Genomic DNA, 20,374 nt, shown 5'->3' with positions numbered 1-20,374 from the left:
CCCGAATTTTGTTATTTATGAAACACACATGGGTGCTGAACAATGCAATGAACAAGACAACCAACCAACCAACCAGCGGAGTTTTTGTTTATTTTAGCATTTCCAGCAGGAGGCTGCAACAATGGGCTTAGATTTCCAACCAAGAACCAAACACCCCTTTTCTTCCACAACTGTGTAGCTTTCGCTAGCCTTAAACTTCCCGATCCACTGCTTGGCCTGTGCCATTACTTTAATGGGTGCAGCTTGAAACCCTGCCCTGCTCATCCTCCTCCGCCATTGATCAACTCTCTCATGTCTCTCAACTCTTGCCATTCCCTCGCAGCTCACTATGTTCTTTATCTCCTCAGCAAAATAGAATTGCTCAATCTTAGCTCTTCTTGTGTCATATTTGGGCAACATGGCGTCCAATGAATCAAATATAGCAGAATAGTAGTGCAGAGCTTCCATGAATCTCCCAAGAAAAAAGGGTCCGTTGTGATTTGAATCTTGCTCCACTAGAACCAGAGCCTTGGGTGAAAGGTCATAGATCATGCGAAGAACTGAGGTTAGAGCTCCTCTACTTTCTTTAACCACACCATGCATCTGAAAAATGCTGGTGATTACCAGAGCTTCACCATCGTGAAGCTTTATGTCTTGGGGGCGGAGATTTTCTAAGTTTCCCTCTACTGCTAAGACCTCCACTTGAACTCCAAACTCTTCTGCGTGAGACTTCAGCTTCTCCCCCATCAATCTGTATCTGTTTACAGAGAGGCCAATGCCTGTGACACGCAGCAGCTGCCGATTCGGACACTCGGCGAGGCTCTCGATGAGGCTGCGCCATTGATGCCCATATGGCAAACCAAACGCCATCCCCAAATCCAGCACATGCACAGAATTCTCTCCCTCAAAGACTTCCAATATTGAAGACTTGGCCACAAAATGCCCAAACTGGATGTGTGGGTATATCTCATAGATCAGATTTAAGGCCTCGTCCTTTTTCTTCCTCTCAGAGGAATGGTCCGCTCTGCTCATCATGGGCAGCCCAAACCCAACATACCCAAGTGGCTGAACCAAGGCGAGGCGGTCGGCGAGGCCTTGGACAAAACAAGAAGCCACTCGCTGGAAGGAAGAGCCGAGAACCAAAGCATTGGCTCGAAGCTCTGATAGAAGAATCGAAGCATGAGACCTATCTCGGCAAGCCACAGCCTCAGCACAGGCAACAAGAAGATGTAAAAGCCTCATCCCATCAGCACTAGCATCCTCCTCGGCCGCGCTCTCCTCTGCATTAATGATGGCGGCGGCGGCTTCCTCCACGGCCTCCGCCGCCACATAACGCTGATTGTAAGTCCAGATGTGGGCACGGAAGCCAGTGCTCAAGCTATCAGAGCTGCTGCTGCGGCTGAGGCTGAGGCTAGTGCTACCGTTGGTACTGCTTGCACCACCATCATCAATTGCGATCGAGTCAGGTTCAAGTTTGAATTTTTTGTGATGCCTGAATTCGTCAGAGAAGGAAATGACCCATCTGCTTGCAGCAGTGTCATCCATCAAGGAAAGGCAATGGCGGCGGTGAGGGAGGCAGAGTTCATGGGCGGTGCCGCTGTGATCCACCCCTTCCTCCGCTTCCTTTCTGAAGTCCGTGGAAAGGAAGCTGCCGCCGTCAGCGTCAGAAGCCATGGAGGGTGTGTGTGTCGTTTCCTGATGGAACTGAAAGGAAATTGTAAAACACAGGGTGAGGGCGATTGTTATAGCATTGTTGAGCGGAATTTACGAGGTTCCCTTTCTTTCTTTTTGTTTTTGTTTCTACCAGAGGGCCGAATTGTGTGATAGAGATGGAGAGAATTAACATAAGAAATTGGGAGCATTGAGGAATTTTTTGAGACAAGGTTAACTAAGAAGCTCCAAGTGTTTGGGAACCATAACGGTTGGTTGGTTGGTACAGTAACTCCGACAAGAATACGTCTTTTTCTGCTTGCTTGGTGAGAGTCTATTTTATGTAATTATTTAATTCTCTAAGGCCTATGTAATCTCATTCCATAGTCCTGGAAAAAAGTGTTCTTCGTGTTATTTCATTTAATTTTGTAGTTTTTTTAACATCATTTTTTTCCCTATAAAATACTATTATTAGCTGGTATAGTCATGAGCATCTATATGATTTTTTTTATTGATTTTATTTAAATTTTTTAAAATTGAAAATTCGCTCAAGTTTTTTTTAGTTGAGTATTAAAAATAAAGTTCACATCCCAACTCAAATCAATATACACTTATTTTTAAGATTGTTACAAAAATTTAAAATATTTAATATTTGAATTTTATGTGATTTTAAGGGCATTAAAAAAAAATTAAATAATTTTAAATAATAATCAACTAAATTTTTTGAGTTAATAATTAAAAAAAAAAAAATTAATTCAACTCACTTGTTGGAGTATTATTCAATAGTAATGCTTACAAAAATAAACATTGTTTAGGTAGTCGCAGTCCAAAAGTCACATTCAATTAAAGGCGTCTGCGACATTTGCAATTGCGTGATTAAAAACATATACTCGAAAAGACAGTTTTTGTATTATTGTAAAGAAGATGTCAAAGTACAATTAACTATGGTGATGCCCATTCTTGTTTGAAAAAAGTAATTAATCAACATGTCAGCAGAATAAGCATCAACAAAATTGGGATGATTTATTCCTTAATTTCTTTCTTTATATCCCAAAAGTTTAATACAAGAAACTAATATTCGTATCATCGTGAAGAGTACTATGAACAGATTGAAATCAAATATGAGTGAGAGTAAACTTGAGGATACGATGATTTAAAAAGATAAAACATCATATAACGACTCGGGTTGATTCCATTCGATGAAACGAGGATAAGTAAGTAATGGGAGAAAGGCAAATGGAAGGGTAGGAGTAAGTGAAGCAATTAAGGATTCCAAGGGCCGGCTCCAACAAGAAGGCCTATTTTATTACTAAACCTAATCAGAATGAAAGCAATTAACTTCGTAAATGCTTTGAAACTGTAATTTAATTGTATTTATTGATGGTTTGGAACCAGTCAAGTGTCTACTCAAAGGCCAACATCGAGCATAGGTCTACCACGAGAACCCATTGTAAAGATTTCTTCAATCTTAGTTGATAATCATTCAAGGTACAAGTATCTTCACCTAATCCACGCAAGTCTAAATTTTGGAAACAATTTCAGGAAAAACATGGCTGGAGTTGAAAGAAAATCAATCGAGTAGTAGAGCTATCAAGACACTATGATCAGATGAGATGAGATGATATGATAATGGAAAGATTACAAACCTTATGCACCATAAGAATGAGATTGATTGTTCCCAACTTTTTAAGTGTATCAACTTGTCCTGCAACAGAACAATACATTGTTAGCCATGATCATATCAAATCAATAGCAAGTCTTGCCCGGCCACCAGACTCTGATTAATAATGAGGACGCAGCAGATATCAAGAACACTAACAAACTCATGAACTGAACAACAAAATGGAATAACATAGAATTAGCCATCCAGTTTCAATAATGAATCGAAATCATTATGTTTGGAGCAGAATCGGGATGAGATGAATAATAAAAGATGATAAACAAATAACTTTTATCGCACTCAACTCTATTTTCTGTACATCAAGTGGGAAACAAGTGGATGCTATTTCAGTTCCATGTAAATATAATTCCATTTCTGTCCGCAGACGCAAGGGGTTTCCCAAGCCCACTCCATGAACAACACAGAACAGAGGCAGTGTGCTCTTTCAGAGTGCTCACAATATCATGCTTTGATATTGACCAGACATGGACAGATCCATCAGCGGAACCAGCAGCAACATGGTTGTCATCTGGGCTGATGCAAGAACGGCTCCAATTGGAAGCTACTCTATTCCCAGATGCCCGTAATGTCCCGCAGACTTCCAAAGACCGAATATCGAATAAATTATGCAAGTTATCTCTCCCGCTAGTCAATATCGTATTGCCATTACGTGACAAAGAAAGAGATGTAACAGCAAGGGAGTGTCCAGCAACTTCGCTGAGCAATTTTCCTGTTTGGATATCCCACAACCGAAGATTTCCATCCATATGCCCAGAACAAATGGTCTGTCCATCCATGCTGAACCGAACTGCATTGCAATTGCTGGGGAAAATGAGCGTCTTAGTGCAGTAACCCTTCTGTAAATCCCAGATTTTGATGGTGCGATCATATGCAGCACTCACAACATGTCGGCTCGAGATTTTGCTTACATCTACAGCACATACTTTGTCGGAGTGACCAGTAAGCGTATGGCGCACCCTTCCAGAACCAACGTCCCACACATATAAGTTGTTTGAACTGCTTGCTGCAATGACAGATCTATTATCATGGGTAACTGCAAGATCAAGAACAGAACCAAGGCACCCATGTAAAGTGGAACTTAGTGATCCAGTATTTGTATCCCACACTTTTACGGTTCGGTCCTGCCCCCCACTGATCAACTTTCCTGAATTGTTTTCAAACAAAATAGTACCACAGCCCCCTTCATGCGCACGGATACTATGCTTACATACAGAGGGTACGGTGGATTCTACGAAGTATTCAGCACCCTCTTCACTCTGACGGACCACACCATCGACCTGTTGCTGAGCAAGTTTCTCTAAACCACTAGCCTTGAGTCGGTCAATCATATCTTCATAGAGTGCATTTGCCTGATAAAGAACAAAAGAAATTTACATTCACGTTTGGATTTTTGGATGGAATGATATCAATCACTTTGATAAGAAAAAGAAAATAGCTTAAATCATAAGATAATCAAGGTTCCTAGAAGGTTGGGAAGTAGTATGCCCGGTTCACCAAGTTCTACCACAACAGGGCCCAATCATACTCAAAATCTAAGTAGGAGGGAGAATTTATTTCATTTTGGAAAACAAGAATTCATTGGCAGACATTGTCCCTAAATTGAACTAACAATAACAATTTTCCGCTTTGTGCATACATATTAACTTGCCTAAACTTAACAGCTGAAAGGATAGATCTACACATAAATTTATATGCATCTTTGTTCAAGATCCGAGATTGTTAATTAGTTCAAGTCAAGCAAGGAGCGGACAGAAATGAATAGAAGTATAAACATCTACATATTGTGAAAGTAGTGCTTTGTTAATATCAACGAAGACAAACTCAAAAACATGTTCAAATTCGGCAATCGCTCAAAAAGATCTGAGGCATTCTAGCATTAAGCATATCAAATGGACTTTTTCCATTTAATGCTTTAGATTATTCTATCTGAAACACTTAACAATTCAGACCGTGAACATTATAATAAACATCCAGGCAAACAAACTAAAAAAGATAAGCAAGACAAATCGACAACATCATTACATGTTGAAGCATGTGAACGAAATATACTCGTGGAGCATGATTATGATTCAAAGATCAAATTACGACTTCTTACCACTTCTAGAGCTCCTAGCATTCATTTGAACAATGACTAAATTCTAATTTTCAACCCATCGGACTTGGAAACAGAAAACAAAAACATAAAGAACCTCATTGAGGCGTTCTGCATCCTTCATCTTTTGCAGCATCCACCGGTCAATCAACATATTATTTTCAGCCTCTGTATTCTTAGCTTTAATCGTCATTGCTTCAAGCTGTGCTTTAAGTTCTTGGCTCTCAGATATAGCCAGTTCCATGGCTTTAATTTTCATCTCTAAGTCTGCCTTTAACTGGGAGCATTCATCCCTGAAGCACGTAAGAAGTTTCAAACATTCATACAAAAATATATTGAACTGAATTCTTCAAATCAATCCCCAAGAACCTGCCCAGAGTTATGAGTGAAAAGGGGAAAACCTGGCTCGAGTTAACTCCTGCTGCAGATTATCAATCGTCGCATCTTTCTCCTCAATCGAAGATTTAGAAGCTCGACCCTCAGCCACTTCCACCACAAGTTGCTCAGACAATCGCGATTGAGCCTTGTAACATTGCTGAAGCTCCAACTCCAGCTTCTCTGCTTTCTCTTTCCATTCCGAACTCTGGAAGCAACATAAACGCCATACCCAAACACAAGGGGATGTTCATAGAATAAAACGATCGGAAGTAATCAGAGCAAGGGGAAGAAGTTTTACAAAGTGCGCAACAACGAGAGGTCGCAATTAGGTAAATTTTGATTAAAGATGACGAAATTAAAGTGCAGGGAAATTGAAATCAAATGAAATTCAGAGAGAACAGGAGACCTGCGATATGATGGGCCGAGAGAGAGCGAGAAAAGCGGGAGCATGCGCACCTTCTTCAACTAGATGGCGTTGGCGCAGCGCCCTGAGAGCGTGCCTGATCGCATTGTTTGCTATCTCGTTTGGGGACATGATCATAGTCGATTGCCCTCTGCAAAAACCTACTTATGAATTATGATCGATCGAAGCAAATCAGAAACAGAATCATTTCGCCCTCACCCCATTTGAATTACAAATAAAGCAAAATCCTCACCCTAATTTTTGCAATTCCTCATCTTTTTGCGCTACAGAATCAACAAATCAGGGATCTTTCCTTTTCGTTCAAAATCAAACTCTTCCAATAAAACGTTTTCAGATTAACCAAAACATAAAAATTGACTTTAGAGACCAGAAAAATCTTCTCAAGACGAGCGATAACTAATTATATGGTGAAAATGAGTTGAATACTTAGGTTAATCAATAAATAAAATCTCATTAATCAAATTAAATCCGGATTTGAAGATCGTTTCTTTTTTTAAAAGCAAAATAAAATGGTATACATAATTAATCAAAAGAACAAGAATTTTATGATTAATTGAAGTATTGTTCTAAAATTAAGATGAGAATTAATAGACATCAGAAATTGAAGGAGTCCATAAGAGATATCAGAGCTTCACTTATGAGGGGATTAACAACAATGATTTGGCTGTATTAACAATCAAAGGTGGAAGCTAATGAATTCCCATGAATCAAACTATAAACATTTGTTTCTTAGAATTCAATAATTAGAGGTAGAATAATCCCCAGCAGCACCACTTCTCTCCCAATCTTCTCTGTATACCACCACCCCTTTCTTCTATCAGGGAACCACCCTGAACCCGAACCTCTACCCGGCGCGCATTCTATCCAACCAATCCACACTCTTTCGACCTCTTTCGAACTGTTGGTCGATGCTTCTCCTCGGTTTCTCGTAGTATTCCACACTTCTCCTTGATCTCTCTACTTGGTCAATTGAGATCTTTAGCTTCTCTAGCTTCTCAATGTTGTCAAACTTGTATCCTTGAGGTCTTGATTTGTCTAGCCTATCGACGCTTTTCCTTGGTTTCTCTCGCCTGTCTGAGCTCCTTCTCGGGGCCTCGAAACAATCCGTGCTCCTTCTTGATTGCTCGATTCGGTCTGTGCTTTTCCTCGAACCGTTCCTTCGTGAGAGCGATCTCTCAACAGTGGATACGAATTTCTTGAGGTGCCTGATGTATTCAGGGAAGAGTTCAAGATCACAATGGTTTCCCCCTTTGAGCCATAAGGGTTCATATTTCTCTTGACATAGCTCCCAGAGATGTTTACCGTGAGAGAAATCAACGACGTCGTCGGATGTTCCCTAGAAACAAAAACAACACCGGATTGCAAAGTCGGAGTAAGAAAAATGGTTGCTGAAATGATTGATAACATGAGATCTTAAGATCTAAACACTTACATGAATTACCAGCACAGGGCATTTAACATATGGTATTTTATCAATATTCTGCAGATAATCAAGGGAAAAACATTAGGACTCCCTAATATCAGACAAAACTATTACGGGTAGCTCGTGTTATCAACAAACAATATCAAACCTTATAGATGTCAAACCAGTACGTGCGCTTCACTGGATACATGACTCTTAATCCCGATAGTATAGGACTATGCAGAACGACTGCTCGTAGTCGGGGCAAATGTGCAGCAAGGTCTAAAGTCGGGCCACTTCCCACGGATTGACCATAAAGGATTATTTCCTCTTGCTTAGCACCATATTTCTCCTCAAGACACTTATATGCAGCTTCAATATCTGCATAAGTATTGTGTTCGCTTGGCTGCAAAAAGCATATGAATGAAACAAGATTAACCTCTACTGAAATTTGAAGCAGAAATGATTTGCTGCAGTTACCTTTCCAGTGGACTGCCCGTATCCCGAATAATCGTACCTGCATGAGTTTCAAGACGAAGTTCGGCTTAATTTTCGCAGTTTCAATGAATAATCGCGCATCTCATCATCCTATAACCGCATCGGACTTTCACAAACAGTATTGATCTAAATTGTCCCAATGAACAAAGATATAACAAACCAATATGCAGCAAACAACGTTTGCCTTTTCTTTTATGTCTACCTAAACAAATCAAGCAAACAGGTATGGAAAAAAGTGGTTCGCGCTGGCTTGATTATATTCAAACCGACTCAGCTACCACACTCGTCGTCTCTGGTCTTCAGCACACAATGGTGCTGTAAATTCTGAGGATTTGGTTTAGATTTCTCATTTCACTTTGTCAGGAAGATTGGGAACAAGTTCATTCAAACATTTGAATTTAGTTTGGTTTCGTACGACGGGGTTTCATGTTCGACCTGTCGTGGTAGAACAAGAGTACTATGGGTAGCAACTAAGGAAGAATGAATTCAAATTAGCACCAACACAACCATCTTCCAAAATTCAGATCTGCCATAGATCACCATTTCAACAGCTCAATCGAACCTAATTCTACTTCAAATACTCAAGCAACGAACCCACTAACAATCAAAAGGAACCAAACATTATAACCTTACAATAAAGTAAACGAACATCTAGTTTCCAGCAAGAACCTAAAAATCCCAATCCCTCACTACCAGAGCCATAAAACCACAGATTCAACAAATGGGCAAGGATAATTCGCCTCTAATTTGCCAAAAACACACAAATACAAGAAACTCCTTGACCTATCCGATTATCAGGAAAATGGCCACTCGAATTAACACCACAATGTACAAAACGAAGAAGAAACGAAACAGAAATGAACATACCCGAGAAGATTAACGCGCAAATGGATGCTAAGCTCGATGAAAAGCTCGTACATCTGGCCAACATCGGCGGCGTTTCCATGGGAATAAAGAAGCGTAGAAGTAGCCATAGGGTAGCGGATGTAAACAGCGACGATCTCAGTGCCTTTGCGAGTGGGAAGCTTCCAGACATCGACATTTTCGCGGTGGGGAAAAGGGTCCAAGAGAAGAAGGCCAGTGGGTTGGTCTTTGAGGAGCTTGTAAGAGGGTGGGTTGGGAGGGAAGAAGGCGAATTTGGCAGCCATGGAAGAAGTAACCCCACCCATGAGGCTGTGTGAGATTGGGAATCGGGGAAGGTAGTGGAAGATGCGATGCAAGGATTTTAGAACAGGGAGAGGGGAAATCTACACATACTCTTGTAGTAATTGTTGCAGTTTCTTTAGCTTTTCCTTTTCTGCTTTGCTTTGATTTGCTTTTCCTTAGCTTCCTTCTCCGAAAAGTACGTGTTATTATCTGTCTCGGGGAGAGCTTCAGAGCACAGAGGCAGAGCGAAGGGAAGACTTTGGTCTATTGTTCTTGTACACTTGTTTATTTCAAGGGAACCGCTTCTGGCATCTGCAGTGTCATGGAAACATCCATCTTACCTTCTTCTTGCCCACACATTCTTCCTACCTAGAACAAAACTTTAAAACACATCTATTAACACTTTTATTGATGCACAATCTCAAAATTCGTTCGTTCCTTGGGGCTCAGTGTTCTCCATTACACATAATCCTTTGATACCATTTACAATAGTCAAGCCTACCCTAGCAAATATTGTCCAATTTGACTTGTTACATATTATCGTTAGTCTCCCGATTTTAAAACACATTTACTAGGAGGAGGTTTTCATATCTTTACAAATAATGTTTCGTTCCTCTCCAACACATATGAGATCTCACACTACTACTGAAGTCTCGTTTTCTATCTCTTGTCAAAAATTAAATTCCTTGTGTTTCAAATTTTCAACGTCCCTTTTGAATAGTTAAGACAAAGAATTTGGAATATGATTGATTGAAATTGACTTAAATGTTTGAATATTTCTTACATTCTCATCTCTTTTCAATTTGTGCAGTAAAATAAAATTAACACGTTTCAATTCTTTTTACAATTATTTCAAATATAATATCTGAATATATTATGATTCTTAATTGTTAGACAATTTATTTAAATTCAAACTTGGTTTCACTATTAGCAATTAATATTAACAATGATTATACATATACAGAATTATATAATTTTAAATTTATTTATTATTTTATTACCATACTAGTTTTCATTGAATTGATGTCTCCATACCATAGTTAAAAATATATATATATAAAGAAAAAAATATTACTTTATACATGTAAAATTTACACAACGTACCAGCAAGTTCAATTTTCAAAATTTGCAATCTCGAGAATAATAGATAAAAAGAATGCTTTGATGAAAAGCAAAAAAAAAAGAAAGTAACGGTAAATAAAGAAAAGGTAAAAGTAATACTTATATTTATTTATTGTAAGAATATTGAATTTCATCCTAAACTGTTTTATTTTTAATTTGAAAAAAGGTCTAGCTTTGAGGAATGGTATGAAATTAGATGACATTTGAATAATTAATTAATTAGGAAAATAGTGAAAATATAGGATGAGTATTGATGATAGGTAGATAGAGTAATGTTGAAGGGAAGGATATATTAAATGAGATGGTTTAATAAAATAAATAAATAAATAAATATATTTTTTAAACTTTGAAAACGGGTTGACAGGCTGTCCCATTTCGTTACTCGTGTCCCTATGATTTGGAACCCCACCCCTTTCCGCAAAGCGCAAGGAAATAGACCATTCTATATTTATTTATTTATTTATTTGCTTACTTATTTTCCATATATGTGTGTATATTTGAATAGAAATAAAGAGAATTTCCACGTGGCAAGAGGCAGTTACTGTGTGAGGTGGCATCGATTGACAGGGCTGGAAAATGACTGGGCGAGGGAGGGGTAAGTTCTTTCATTACCGTGACCGAAATGAGTGTTCCACGTGCAATAAAAAGTAAAAACTTCATCTGCCAAGTCATCTTCCACCCCTATCAATCGGGTTAATAGAATTAAATTAGGGGACATAAACGTTACACAATTCCCACGAATGTTTACCATGCATAAAAGGAGGCCCACTTTTGGAACGAGAGAGGATCAATAATTTATTACCTTGTATATTTAAATATCATTTAGAAAGAGCTCCCACATGAGAGACGAAATAAATTATTTAGTTGAATTAATTTTTATAATGTGGTGTGAAAGGGGAGAGAATGGGAATAAATGTGAATTGAACCTATGAACCCTAAGCCTAAAAAAGAATTAATTGGGATGGGAGAGAGGAAGCGGCTCCACGCAAGGCCAAGTGTGGTGGCCGCCTTAGTGTTTGGTGCCCCACACAGCTTCCTCCACGGGAATCGGACCCTCCACAATCCCCTTTTTGTTTAACCTTCTCTCATTAATTATACCTTATATTATTATTGAAAAGTAAAAAAAGGCATTCAAATTTTGGGCCCAATTTTAAATATAGACCTGATGCACGAGAGAGGTGTTTTGGGCCCAATTTTAAGGCCGAATGAAAGGCGTTGAAAGTCATAAGCCCAAAGTAGATGCATATAAAACCTAAAATTGGCGGCAATCGAAGAACAAATCACGTAGAAATTTGATACTTGCTTCTTGCGGAGTCCCACTCGCAGTCGCCAATTTCTCTCGCCATGGAGGAGAGCACATTCGATCCTGTAATTCCTTCATCTCCAGTATCTATTGTTTGACTTGGAGTTCAATTCAATGATTCTTTTGTTTTCTTAAATGTCTACTACGTATATGTTTTCCTTTTTTTAGCTGTTGGTATAATTTACAGGATCTGATTATCGCCTTCTTCAAGCTTGAGTTTAGCAGAAGATCACTTGGTTCATATCACGCTTTCCTTCTGTTTTTCTATATTTATTTTTTCTTTCAAATTTTCGTTCTCTCTGTTTCCTCTCCTTTCTGATCATTTCTTCGTTTTTGCTTTGGTGCTCGGATTTCTGCAGAGTGCGAGAAAAACGAGAGTTCTGATGTTATGGATTGCGAGGTGATTCCCCTTCCCATAGTTTTTCTCATAAATTTCTGTTTAACTGTCACTGTTTTCTCTCGTGAGCATACTTGTCATAGTTTTACGTTTCAATGTCAGCGGTGCTTAGGTAAATCGTAGAATGCTTTTGTTAGTTCTTAAGTTCTCACGATTTCACCAATTTTACGCACATTTCTCCTGGCAAACATATGCACATAGGCAGAAGTACATATGCAGATGGAAACGTGACACAACTTAATAGGCTTCAAAATAAAATATACAGAATAACTCTAAATAAATGGAATTCTCTAGAATACTTCACCTTGTCCTTTTCTTGAGTGATGAAATGAACGTTTCCATTTTCATCAACACATGTTTCAAGTACTTTGCCATTGGGGAGAGTTGACAAATTTCTTCCAACTTTGTAGTCTTATTCTGATCTCAATACAAATACCATAATTTATGGAAGTAGAAATCAGGATGCAGCTTTGTTTTCGTGAGCATAAGTTTCTCTACAAATGAAGTTTGAAATTCCTCTCGCTGGAATGTTTAGCTGCAATGGTTTTTGTAAGGTATTTCTCCAAGGTCGGCTTAAAAATGTTTTCTCCTGGTGGATCAAGCAGCTAATAAGAGAAGTTGTATGGTATGAGTCTGTTTGATTCATGTTCTTCTGCTATCAAATAATTTATCACCATTAGTACGTGATAGAAAGACAAAGCCTTTCTTTCGTAAAGGAGAAATAAGAAATAGAAAAGTAGAAAAATAGAAAGACGGAAAATATGAACTTCTGTTCAAAATTTTGAAGTACTGTGCTCCTGTCCAGGGATTTTTTTGGGGCAGAAAAGTAAAAGCCACCAGAACGTCAATGATAGATATGGTACTGTGGTTGTAGAAAAGATCGTTAGAATGCTATCCAGGGTTCAAATTGCTGGATGCCAGAGGATTCATGCTGCCTTAAATCAAAACTACTACGTTATGATGTTTTGTATATAATATTGAAGTTGTTCTATAGCTTATGCGTGGTATTTTATGAAATGGCTTACTGAGATTGATAAGTGTCTTAGTTGCAATCTGAATTGTAGGAGTAGTACCTCTTCTTCCTGGTTCTTGTAAGTTGTCGCTCTGTATCCGGTGAACGATACTCAACTTTCTTAAACTTTGTTATTTTATATCCAAAATTGACTGTTTGGTTGTGCATTGGAAGATACAAGTAGATGATATATTAATATATGGAAGTAGAATTTAAATGCAGATAACATTCTTTTGCATGCATTATTATTTTAGATGTTCCGAGAAGAGGGAGTTTTAGGTACATCATGCTTGATCTGTAATAGCATGCATCTGACATCCTTACTGTTAGGCCTCTCTTTTGGATTATCCATAGTGCAAAAGCAGGCAATTTTGAGGGCCAAGAGCATTTGCTCCTCCCAGCCATTTCCCAGGAGCTTCGGATCAATGGCTCTCCTAGGATTATCCGAAGTCATAACATTCCTCATCCACTTGATCAAACTCATCTCATCCGTGTCCTGGAAAAACTCATCAGATGGAAGTTTCCCAATTACCAAGACCCCTAGCAGAACCCCAAAGGCGTACGTATCGCACTTATCAGTGAACTTTAAGGTCTGATGATACTCTGGTGCGATGTATCCTACGGTACCTGCAACATTGGAAGCCGTCATGTGAGTTTGAGCATCTGGCATTACTTTTGCTAGCCCAAAATCAGCAATTCGAGCTTCCATGTTGTCGTCGAGCAAAGTATTTGCAGGCTTCAGATCCCTGTGAATAATACGTGGGGTATGGTTCATGTGAAGATACTCCAGCCCAGATGCCACTCCGAGAGCAATCTTATGGCGAGTAAGCCAATCTAGTTCTTTCGCTCCTGCCGAAACCTGATTCAACATGTCTTGCAAGCTGCCATTCTTCATCAATTCATACACAAGGTAGTGGCAGTCGGGACGGAGTACATGGGCTACAAGAGGAAGAAGATTCCGATGCCGGATTTCACCCACAGTTCTAATCTCTGACTTGATCTGATGCATTTTCTTGTTCATAAACTTGCTTTCCTCGTTAGCTAACTCGGCCGCATCCTTTGGGGGTTGAGCTATCTTCTTTATCGCAAACATTCTCCCGCTTTTTTCTGGTAATTCGGCCTTGTAAACTTCTCCACATCCACCTTTACCAATCATCTCGAGTGATGCAAGCACATCGTCTTTCTCTAGAAAAGCCAAATCCTCTCGTTTTATTAGCTTAGGAGCATAGATTGAGTGGCCCGAATTCTTGGTTCCACCTTTTATAACTGCTATGATGATTTTAAACAGTAGAGAAAAGGTAAACCCTGACAAAGTTCCAGCAATTGCTCCTGCGAGCAATCCAAGTAGCCAACCTAATACCTTTCCTGCTTTATATTTCCGATGCTTATGAGGGGATGCTGCGGGAGATGGAGATTGAGCACTCGAAGTTGGCGCTGTGGCCACGGCACTGGGCTTACCTTTCGTAGTGGAATTCTCAGCTAACTTATAACGCTTGAGGACACTGGTTGCCGAGTAGAGCTCGACGCCTTTCACGACAGGGGCTGAGCTTTCGAGAAGGCGATTTCCAGAGAAGTTGAAGACTCGAAGATTGCGAAAAGACCGAATTGAAGCTGGGATCTTCCCCGTGAAGTAATTATTGGCAATAGAAAGACTTTCCATGTTGCGGAAATGCTTCAAGAAATCCAAACTCCCCGAGAATTTATTGGACGAAAGATCCATGTCTCGAAGGCGAATCAACGAGGACAACCCAGATGGAACTTTGCTAGAAAACTGGTTGCTTTGGAGATGGAGAATTTCCAGTTTCCGGCAGTCAACAATCTGTGCAGGTACGTGGCCAACGAGGTGGTTGTCAGAAACCGTAAGCTGTTTCAACTCCGTCAGTCGCCCAATAGCCGGAGAAAGAGAACCGGTAAGACCTTCGGACTTGAAAATGAGCCTGGTGATCCTCAAAACATAAGTTTCATTGTCGGAGAGCCGGCGCTGGCAGAAGACACCGGCGAGGTCGCATGGGGAGGAGGAGAGTTGAGCGTCAATGCCCAAGTCATTCTTGATGACATTAAAGGCTCTAAGATCTGAAAGATCAAGGCTCGGTCGGGCATAGACTTGGAGGAGGGGGAGAAAAGCGAAGAAGGGAAGGAGTTTGGAGGCAGGGAATGCCATTCTCCTGCGGCGTGTGAATAGAGTTGCAGGCAGGGAGTAAGGATGGACGTGTTCTTCTTCTCTACAGGCGGGTGTATTAAATGGAATCCAGGATCGCACTAGGAACAGTGGAGCCCAGTTAAATTGTTCACCCTTTCCACAAACACGACAGAATCCCCGAGGGTGATTGGTGTGATTTCCATTTTCAGGCGGTTAGAAATTTGAGAGGGGGAAGTACAAAGGCCACCCTATATAACTTTGGAACAAGGGGTAGATTAGAGAATATATTTTTAAATTATAAACCAAATTGCTACTCTAATTATTAAAAATAAATAAATAAATAAATAGTCCTTTGAAAAAAAAAAAAAAAAAAAACATTTACTGTTGTGTTTGAAAATGACATCGACATGTTCCCAATTCGGTAGAAGTTTTGGATGCTACTGGGAACCAGATCAAAAGGTTATCAAAAGGTAAGATTTTTGTTCTTCTGCCCGTCTGAAACGACAGATGTAAAATGACCCGGCCTTCAAAATCACGATTTATATAATTCACAAAACTTGGAAACCTTGTCCAAGTGTACGAGCAAACTACACGTTTTGGGATGCACAAGTCAACGGATTGAGATTTGAGGGGCCTAACTGCTCTGGTCTTCTACCTATTATCACCCGTTGGATCTACTTGACTGTCTTAAATGCTTCGGAATGGACATTGTCTACGGGCCCCACACCTGCACATTCCACTCTTTATTATTGTTGCTTTTTCAAAAAATCCATGCACATCCCACATGGGAGAAGTAAATTAAATGTGAGCATTGTGATAGTGATTGGAAATTTACAGAAAGAAAGGGAAGATTGTGCCTCGTAGCTACAATATTTTAATTTGTAGCTAATGAATTTTAAGGTAAGAGAGCAAATAATTAAAGAGATTACGTGTACTTATAACTTTACTTCAAATATTTCGAAAGAAGGCAAGTGGAAATCTTGGTTCTAATCTCTCTCTCTCTTTCAAAAGTAGATAAAAGGCAATCCCAACGAGGGATTAAAACAGTGTCTTCGTAAGAGAAAGGCACAGAATCTGCAGACTGTTCTGTTTTTTTTTTTTTTTGCAGGTCTGAACATGAACACAGAGAGAAAGAAATGATAAAGCTTTATTTATGGTTTGATCTTCCACCATACACAGTACATGGAGAGATCTCTTTAAACGCATACCCAACATGAAGAAACAACAAAACTCAATCAAAGTAGACAACTTTTCCAAAATAAACTGCCTGAAAAGATTTCTGGAAAACAAACAAACAAACAAACTTCCCATATCCCTTCTTCCATTTCGGTTTAATCATTCCACGCAGCATCGGTACATCAGGTACTTTTCCATGGCCCTTCCACACTCTGCACACACCACGTTTTCCGGTATGTTTCCGGCCAGTCCCGGCAGAATCAGGCGGTTGCAGTGATGTGGGGTTCGAAGTTGCTGCAGATACTCAGCCAACGCCGTCAGAAATCCCTTCTCTTCCACCTCTGTTTTCCACTCCTCGTATGCCAATATGCAACCAAGAGCAGTTTCTCCTTTGGCTCTTGTCATTTCCCCTCCTCTTCCGAAGAAAATGGCCCACCCTTTGTCACTTCCATCGAAGCTCAAAAGGGTCATAATCTCTTGCATTATTTGGTCATTCTCAACTGTTCTTCCATGGTTTAATTTTGAGTACATCATGCTCTCTAATCTTGCCCAGAAGAACCAGATCAATGTGGAATCTGGCCAGTAATGGCTGAGCTTGTTTTCTCCAATCATGATGGTGATTTTCCTGACGCGTTCTTTCGCATTGTTCTTCCCCACATACGCCATTTGTAAGTCTACTTTTGCTTCTTCTGCTACTTGTTTTGTTTTCATTGTGAACTCCTTGATCCATTCCATGTCTTCCCCTCCAAATAGACAAATGTATCTTCCTTCTGCCGCCTGATGAAAGTAGAAACAAAAAGAAACAAACCCCTTTCGTCAGTCGTTCTTCAAAAATATTTGCGTAAGTTTAAAAAAATGGTGAAAGATTTCGGTTAATGGAGATACCCAGTCGAGAATAGATAAATCTATGCCATCTATGAGAAGTTCGAGTCTCCAGCTCTCTGTTTTCCAGAGCGCTTCTTCCCTCTCTGATGTGAAAGGGAAGGCTTGATTTCCCCATATCCAAAGCATGTGAAGGGCATTGGTGGAAGACACCTTTCCTTGTGGATCTAAGGCTACTAAGATTGTCTTCTTTGTGAAGTTCCATTTTTCTTTGATGAACCTTATGACTGAGCGCTCAATTATTGAAGGCTCATGCACACTGAACCATGGCATCATCATTTGCACCTCCTTAAACGTGTGTTTATTCTTGCCTTGCTGTTCGATCGATTGATCGATGATCGGAATCCACACTATCTCATATCGAATTTCCTGTCGTTGTTGTGACTCTTTGAATAAGTTGTCTAGAACCATAACCTCTTCATGGGAGATATCAAGATCCGAGATCAACAGCAACACATGTTTCCTTTTCAATATTTCAAGGTGAACCTGTTTGTGCCAAAACAAAAAAGCCCCCTCTTTAGAATGAAGTTAGATTCAACAGAATAGGTAGTTGAAGAATATTGGATTTGTGAACAAACCGTGGTTTTCGAGGTCCCATCATAGAGAGGCTGTATGTCATCTCTTGCAGAAATCAAGGCCCTGATGAACTTCATGTTGTCTAGATGATGAGTTTCTGAAATCCTCACAAGATTCTGATAGGCCTCCAAATGTTTCTTACCATCTGTTCATATAGTGTTTTTCATTTCAGCTTGCAGTCTTAAAGGTCTGCAAATTGCTATCAAATTTTATATTGCTCACCTATGTGTTGTAAGCAAAGATCCAGCTGAGTCCGGAGATGCTCGTATATATTCGTTTCCTTGTGAGCCAAGCTCGAAAGTTCCCATACTTCGGTGGTTGACATAATCCGCCTGAAACATATCAGTGAAGAAGAGTTTTAATTCCTTCAGTATAAATTAGGCTCAAGCTTTAGATTGATGTTTCTGAGTATATTGCAGTGCATCACTCACTCATGAGTCAAGCTGACGAGGCTTTCAATCAGCGACGTGCACGCCACCGCACTTTTGATGGTCCAATATGTAGCTGTAGGAAAATGAGCTATGGCAACTGACATTGCAGGCGTGTCCTGCGAAATGTATTGAGATGGCAACTCGGTGAACTCAACGATGCATTTCGTTACGTCCAACATAGCCTTGACGAGTTTGTTAAGCGCCTCAAATTGAGGTTTCAGTGAACTGGAATTCTCCATTACATCAGGCAATTGCTTGAGCAGAGCCAGAGCCTTGGCTAGCATATTGGTTGTGTAAAGTTGAGCCAAAAGCCAATACTGTCCATAGTTCACAGCAAAGGCAGCCATTGTGATCACCACTTTTGCATCCCATGAGTAATTTGACAGTAAGTTCAGTATAGCCATAGTTGAGGCATGTGCATCTCCACCTGAACACTTACATGCTAGCTGCAACAACAGAAACATCAAAAGTTCAAAAGGTCTCAGTGTCAAAAAGCTCAAAAGGAAGTTAAAAAAATAGCTTTTACATCCTAAGCATGGCAGAAATGGCGGTTAGAAAGAGCAAATGTATATATTTTCGACCTCGGCTCCGACTTTTTGTATGACGTAAGTCAGTGATTCAAGCACGCCATCCATCTCGGCCGAGCTGATGTGGTCCTCCAACATATCCTCATGCTGGCCATTGCCCTGCATCATTTCACCACACCACACATCAGTCTCAACTGTTAAGTATGCATGAAAGGAAGCCAAATGGATTAGATGAGAGAGGTTTCACATCTAGAACGTTTCCGATAGCGGGAGTGGCACGTCGGATAACATCCTCAATGGTGAACAGAATCGGCTTGAAATCGACCATGCGCCCATCGGGAGCATGTGTTGCAAGAATTTGCTTTGTCATAGCATTATCATCAGAGGCGGATAACATTCTCCTGTCATTTTTGATGAGTTTATGCATGTTGGGAGCTGGGCGAGTGTGGGATGCCATAGCAAACTAAACACAAGAGTTAGCTGACCAGAAAAGGGTTGAAAACAGTGAAGAATTTTGTGTTTGGTGATTTGGGATTTGGTTGATAGAGGTTTATATAAGATAATGAGATGGAATAAAGCAGCGTGAAGTAGTTCCTTGCTTGCAAGGGGAGTTGAAACAAAAGCGAAAGCTGGTTTCTCCATGGATTATATATATTCATAAAGGGACTAGGATTGTCTGTTTCATACCATTGAAGCCTGCTGTTGTTGTTGTTTGGTCTGGGAGGGAACTTAGAGCAAAGTTTAGGAAGTCTTTGGTGTTGTTTGGGGCAAAAGAAGCTTTGGAATTATTATGTTCATCCAGGCGAGCAGGGTGGAACTTTATCGCTTCTAGGTAATGATTATCCTAAAATGAAATAAGGTTATGGATAAATGTGGTGATTAGAAGAAAGGAAGGTGTGTGCGTTAGAAAAGAGAAAGCTATATAGAACAAAGGGAAGATAGGTGAGATTCATGCTATCGGTAGTGTTCTTTAGGTGATATTAATAATGTATTCTACTTGGTTGCTGCTAGCCTAAATTCTCTCAAGACAATGTCATCAAGCAATGTATGGCCCTACTTCTTCTTCTTCTTCTTCTTCTTCTTCTTCTTTAATATGTTAGTATGCTACGTGTTTTCGTTCATGTTTTTTATCGCTTAATGATGGGGGATTACAGACCCCAATTGCCATCTCGAATGCCGAATAGTTCGATCATTGTTTCTCATATTTTTACCTATGCCTATGTTTTTATTATTATTAGGATCTGTAGATTTGCAAGAAGGAAATTTAAAGAAATTAATGGGACCCGCACTAGTGCTAGGTTGGATTAAAAAAATATATTGGATCACATAAAAGAACAGGCTAATATATATATATACACACACACACACACACGTTTTAATAATGAAGGATTCCATACTACTGGAGTTTATAAAATGTCTAATCAATTATTAAAAGAATAATTGTATAAAATTTGAACTTAAATCCTTAATGTGAGAACATCAACGGCTCTGATCGTTCCATCCAGTGATCTGAATGCATATATACTTGACAGCTGTCAAATGTATTTAATTAATTTAT

General features: G+C 39.6%; 5 protein-coding genes and 1 long non-coding RNA gene across 8 annotated transcripts; 1 reads left to right on the top strand and 5 right to left on the bottom strand.

The window, feature by feature from the left end:
- Positions 1-55: 55 nt before the first annotated feature.
- Positions 56-1,889, bottom strand: LOC111499459 (DELLA protein GAI-like). The gene has a single exon (XM_023151030.1). It carries the CDS (start codon positions 1,651-1,653, stop codon positions 94-96), a length of 1,560 nt encoding a protein of 519 aa, XP_023006798.1. The 5' UTR covers positions 1,654-1,889; the 3' UTR covers positions 56-93.
- Positions 1,890-3,455: 1,566 nt separating this feature from the next.
- LOC111498110 (autophagy-related protein 16) lies at positions 3,456-6,612 on the bottom strand. 2 transcript variants are annotated; one of them, XM_023149202.1, is made up of 5 exons: positions 6,437-6,612; positions 6,187-6,344; positions 5,804-5,985; positions 5,500-5,695; positions 3,456-4,659 (listed from the first exon to the last, which is right to left on the bottom strand). In XM_023149202.1, the coding sequence occupies exons 2-5, from the start codon at positions 6,319-6,321 to the stop codon at positions 3,637-3,639; spliced, it is 1,536 nt and encodes a 511-aa protein (XP_023004970.1). In that variant the 5' UTR covers positions 6,322-6,344; positions 6,437-6,612; the 3' UTR covers positions 3,456-3,636. The 2 variants fall into 2 exon arrangements, with proteins under 2 accessions (XP_023004970.1, XP_023004981.1); XM_023149213.1 differs by having other exon boundaries at positions 6,187-6,334.
- A 141-nt stretch (positions 6,613-6,753) lies between these two features.
- Positions 6,754-9,566, bottom strand: LOC111498117 (protein ABHD17B-like). Its single transcript, XM_023149225.1, has 5 exons — positions 8,972-9,566; positions 8,087-8,123; positions 7,776-8,012; positions 7,637-7,684; positions 6,754-7,540 (listed from the first exon to the last, which is right to left on the bottom strand). Exons 1-5 carry the CDS (start codon positions 9,271-9,273, stop codon positions 7,049-7,051), a joined length of 1,116 nt encoding a protein of 371 aa, XP_023004993.1. The 5' UTR covers positions 9,274-9,566; the 3' UTR covers positions 6,754-7,048.
- Positions 9,567-11,659: 2,093 nt separating this feature from the next.
- Positions 11,660-12,848, top strand: LOC111496107. 2 transcript variants are annotated; one of them, XR_002720422.1, is made up of 4 exons: positions 11,660-11,740; positions 11,863-11,911; positions 12,035-12,075; positions 12,627-12,848. It is a non-coding gene; the product is annotated as an uncharacterized LOC111496107 (long non-coding RNA). The 2 variants fall into 2 exon arrangements; XR_002720423.1 differs by lacking the exon at positions 12,627-12,848 and adding an exon at positions 12,175-12,614.
- A 346-nt stretch (positions 12,849-13,194) lies between these two features.
- On the bottom strand, positions 13,195-15,496 carry LOC111496084 (leucine-rich repeat receptor-like serine/threonine/tyrosine-protein kinase SOBIR1). The gene has a single exon (XM_023146366.1). It carries the CDS (start codon positions 15,243-15,245, stop codon positions 13,335-13,337), a length of 1,911 nt encoding a protein of 636 aa, XP_023002134.1. The 5' UTR covers positions 15,246-15,496; the 3' UTR covers positions 13,195-13,334.
- Positions 15,497-16,320: 824 nt separating this feature from the next.
- On the bottom strand, positions 16,321-19,364 carry LOC111496075 (protein SIEVE ELEMENT OCCLUSION B-like). Its single transcript, XM_023146352.1, has 7 exons — positions 19,064-19,364; positions 18,871-18,975; positions 18,290-18,735; positions 18,081-18,190; positions 17,861-18,003; positions 17,286-17,768; positions 16,321-17,177 (listed from the first exon to the last, which is right to left on the bottom strand). The coding sequence occupies exons 1-7, from the start codon at positions 19,271-19,273 to the stop codon at positions 16,560-16,562; spliced, it is 2,115 nt and encodes a 704-aa protein (XP_023002120.1). The 5' UTR covers positions 19,274-19,364; the 3' UTR covers positions 16,321-16,559.
- Positions 19,365-20,374: the final 1,010 nt, after the last annotated feature.

This window comes from Cucurbita maxima, unplaced genomic scaffold (genome assembly GCF_002738345.1).
Source record: "Cucurbita maxima cultivar Rimu unplaced genomic scaffold, Cmax_1.0 Cma_Scf00002, whole genome shotgun sequence".
Taxonomy (NCBI): Eukaryota; Viridiplantae; Streptophyta; class Magnoliopsida; order Cucurbitales; family Cucurbitaceae; genus Cucurbita; species Cucurbita maxima.
Note: the sequence above shows the minus strand (reverse complement) of the source record. Positions and strands in the feature narration are given on the sequence as shown.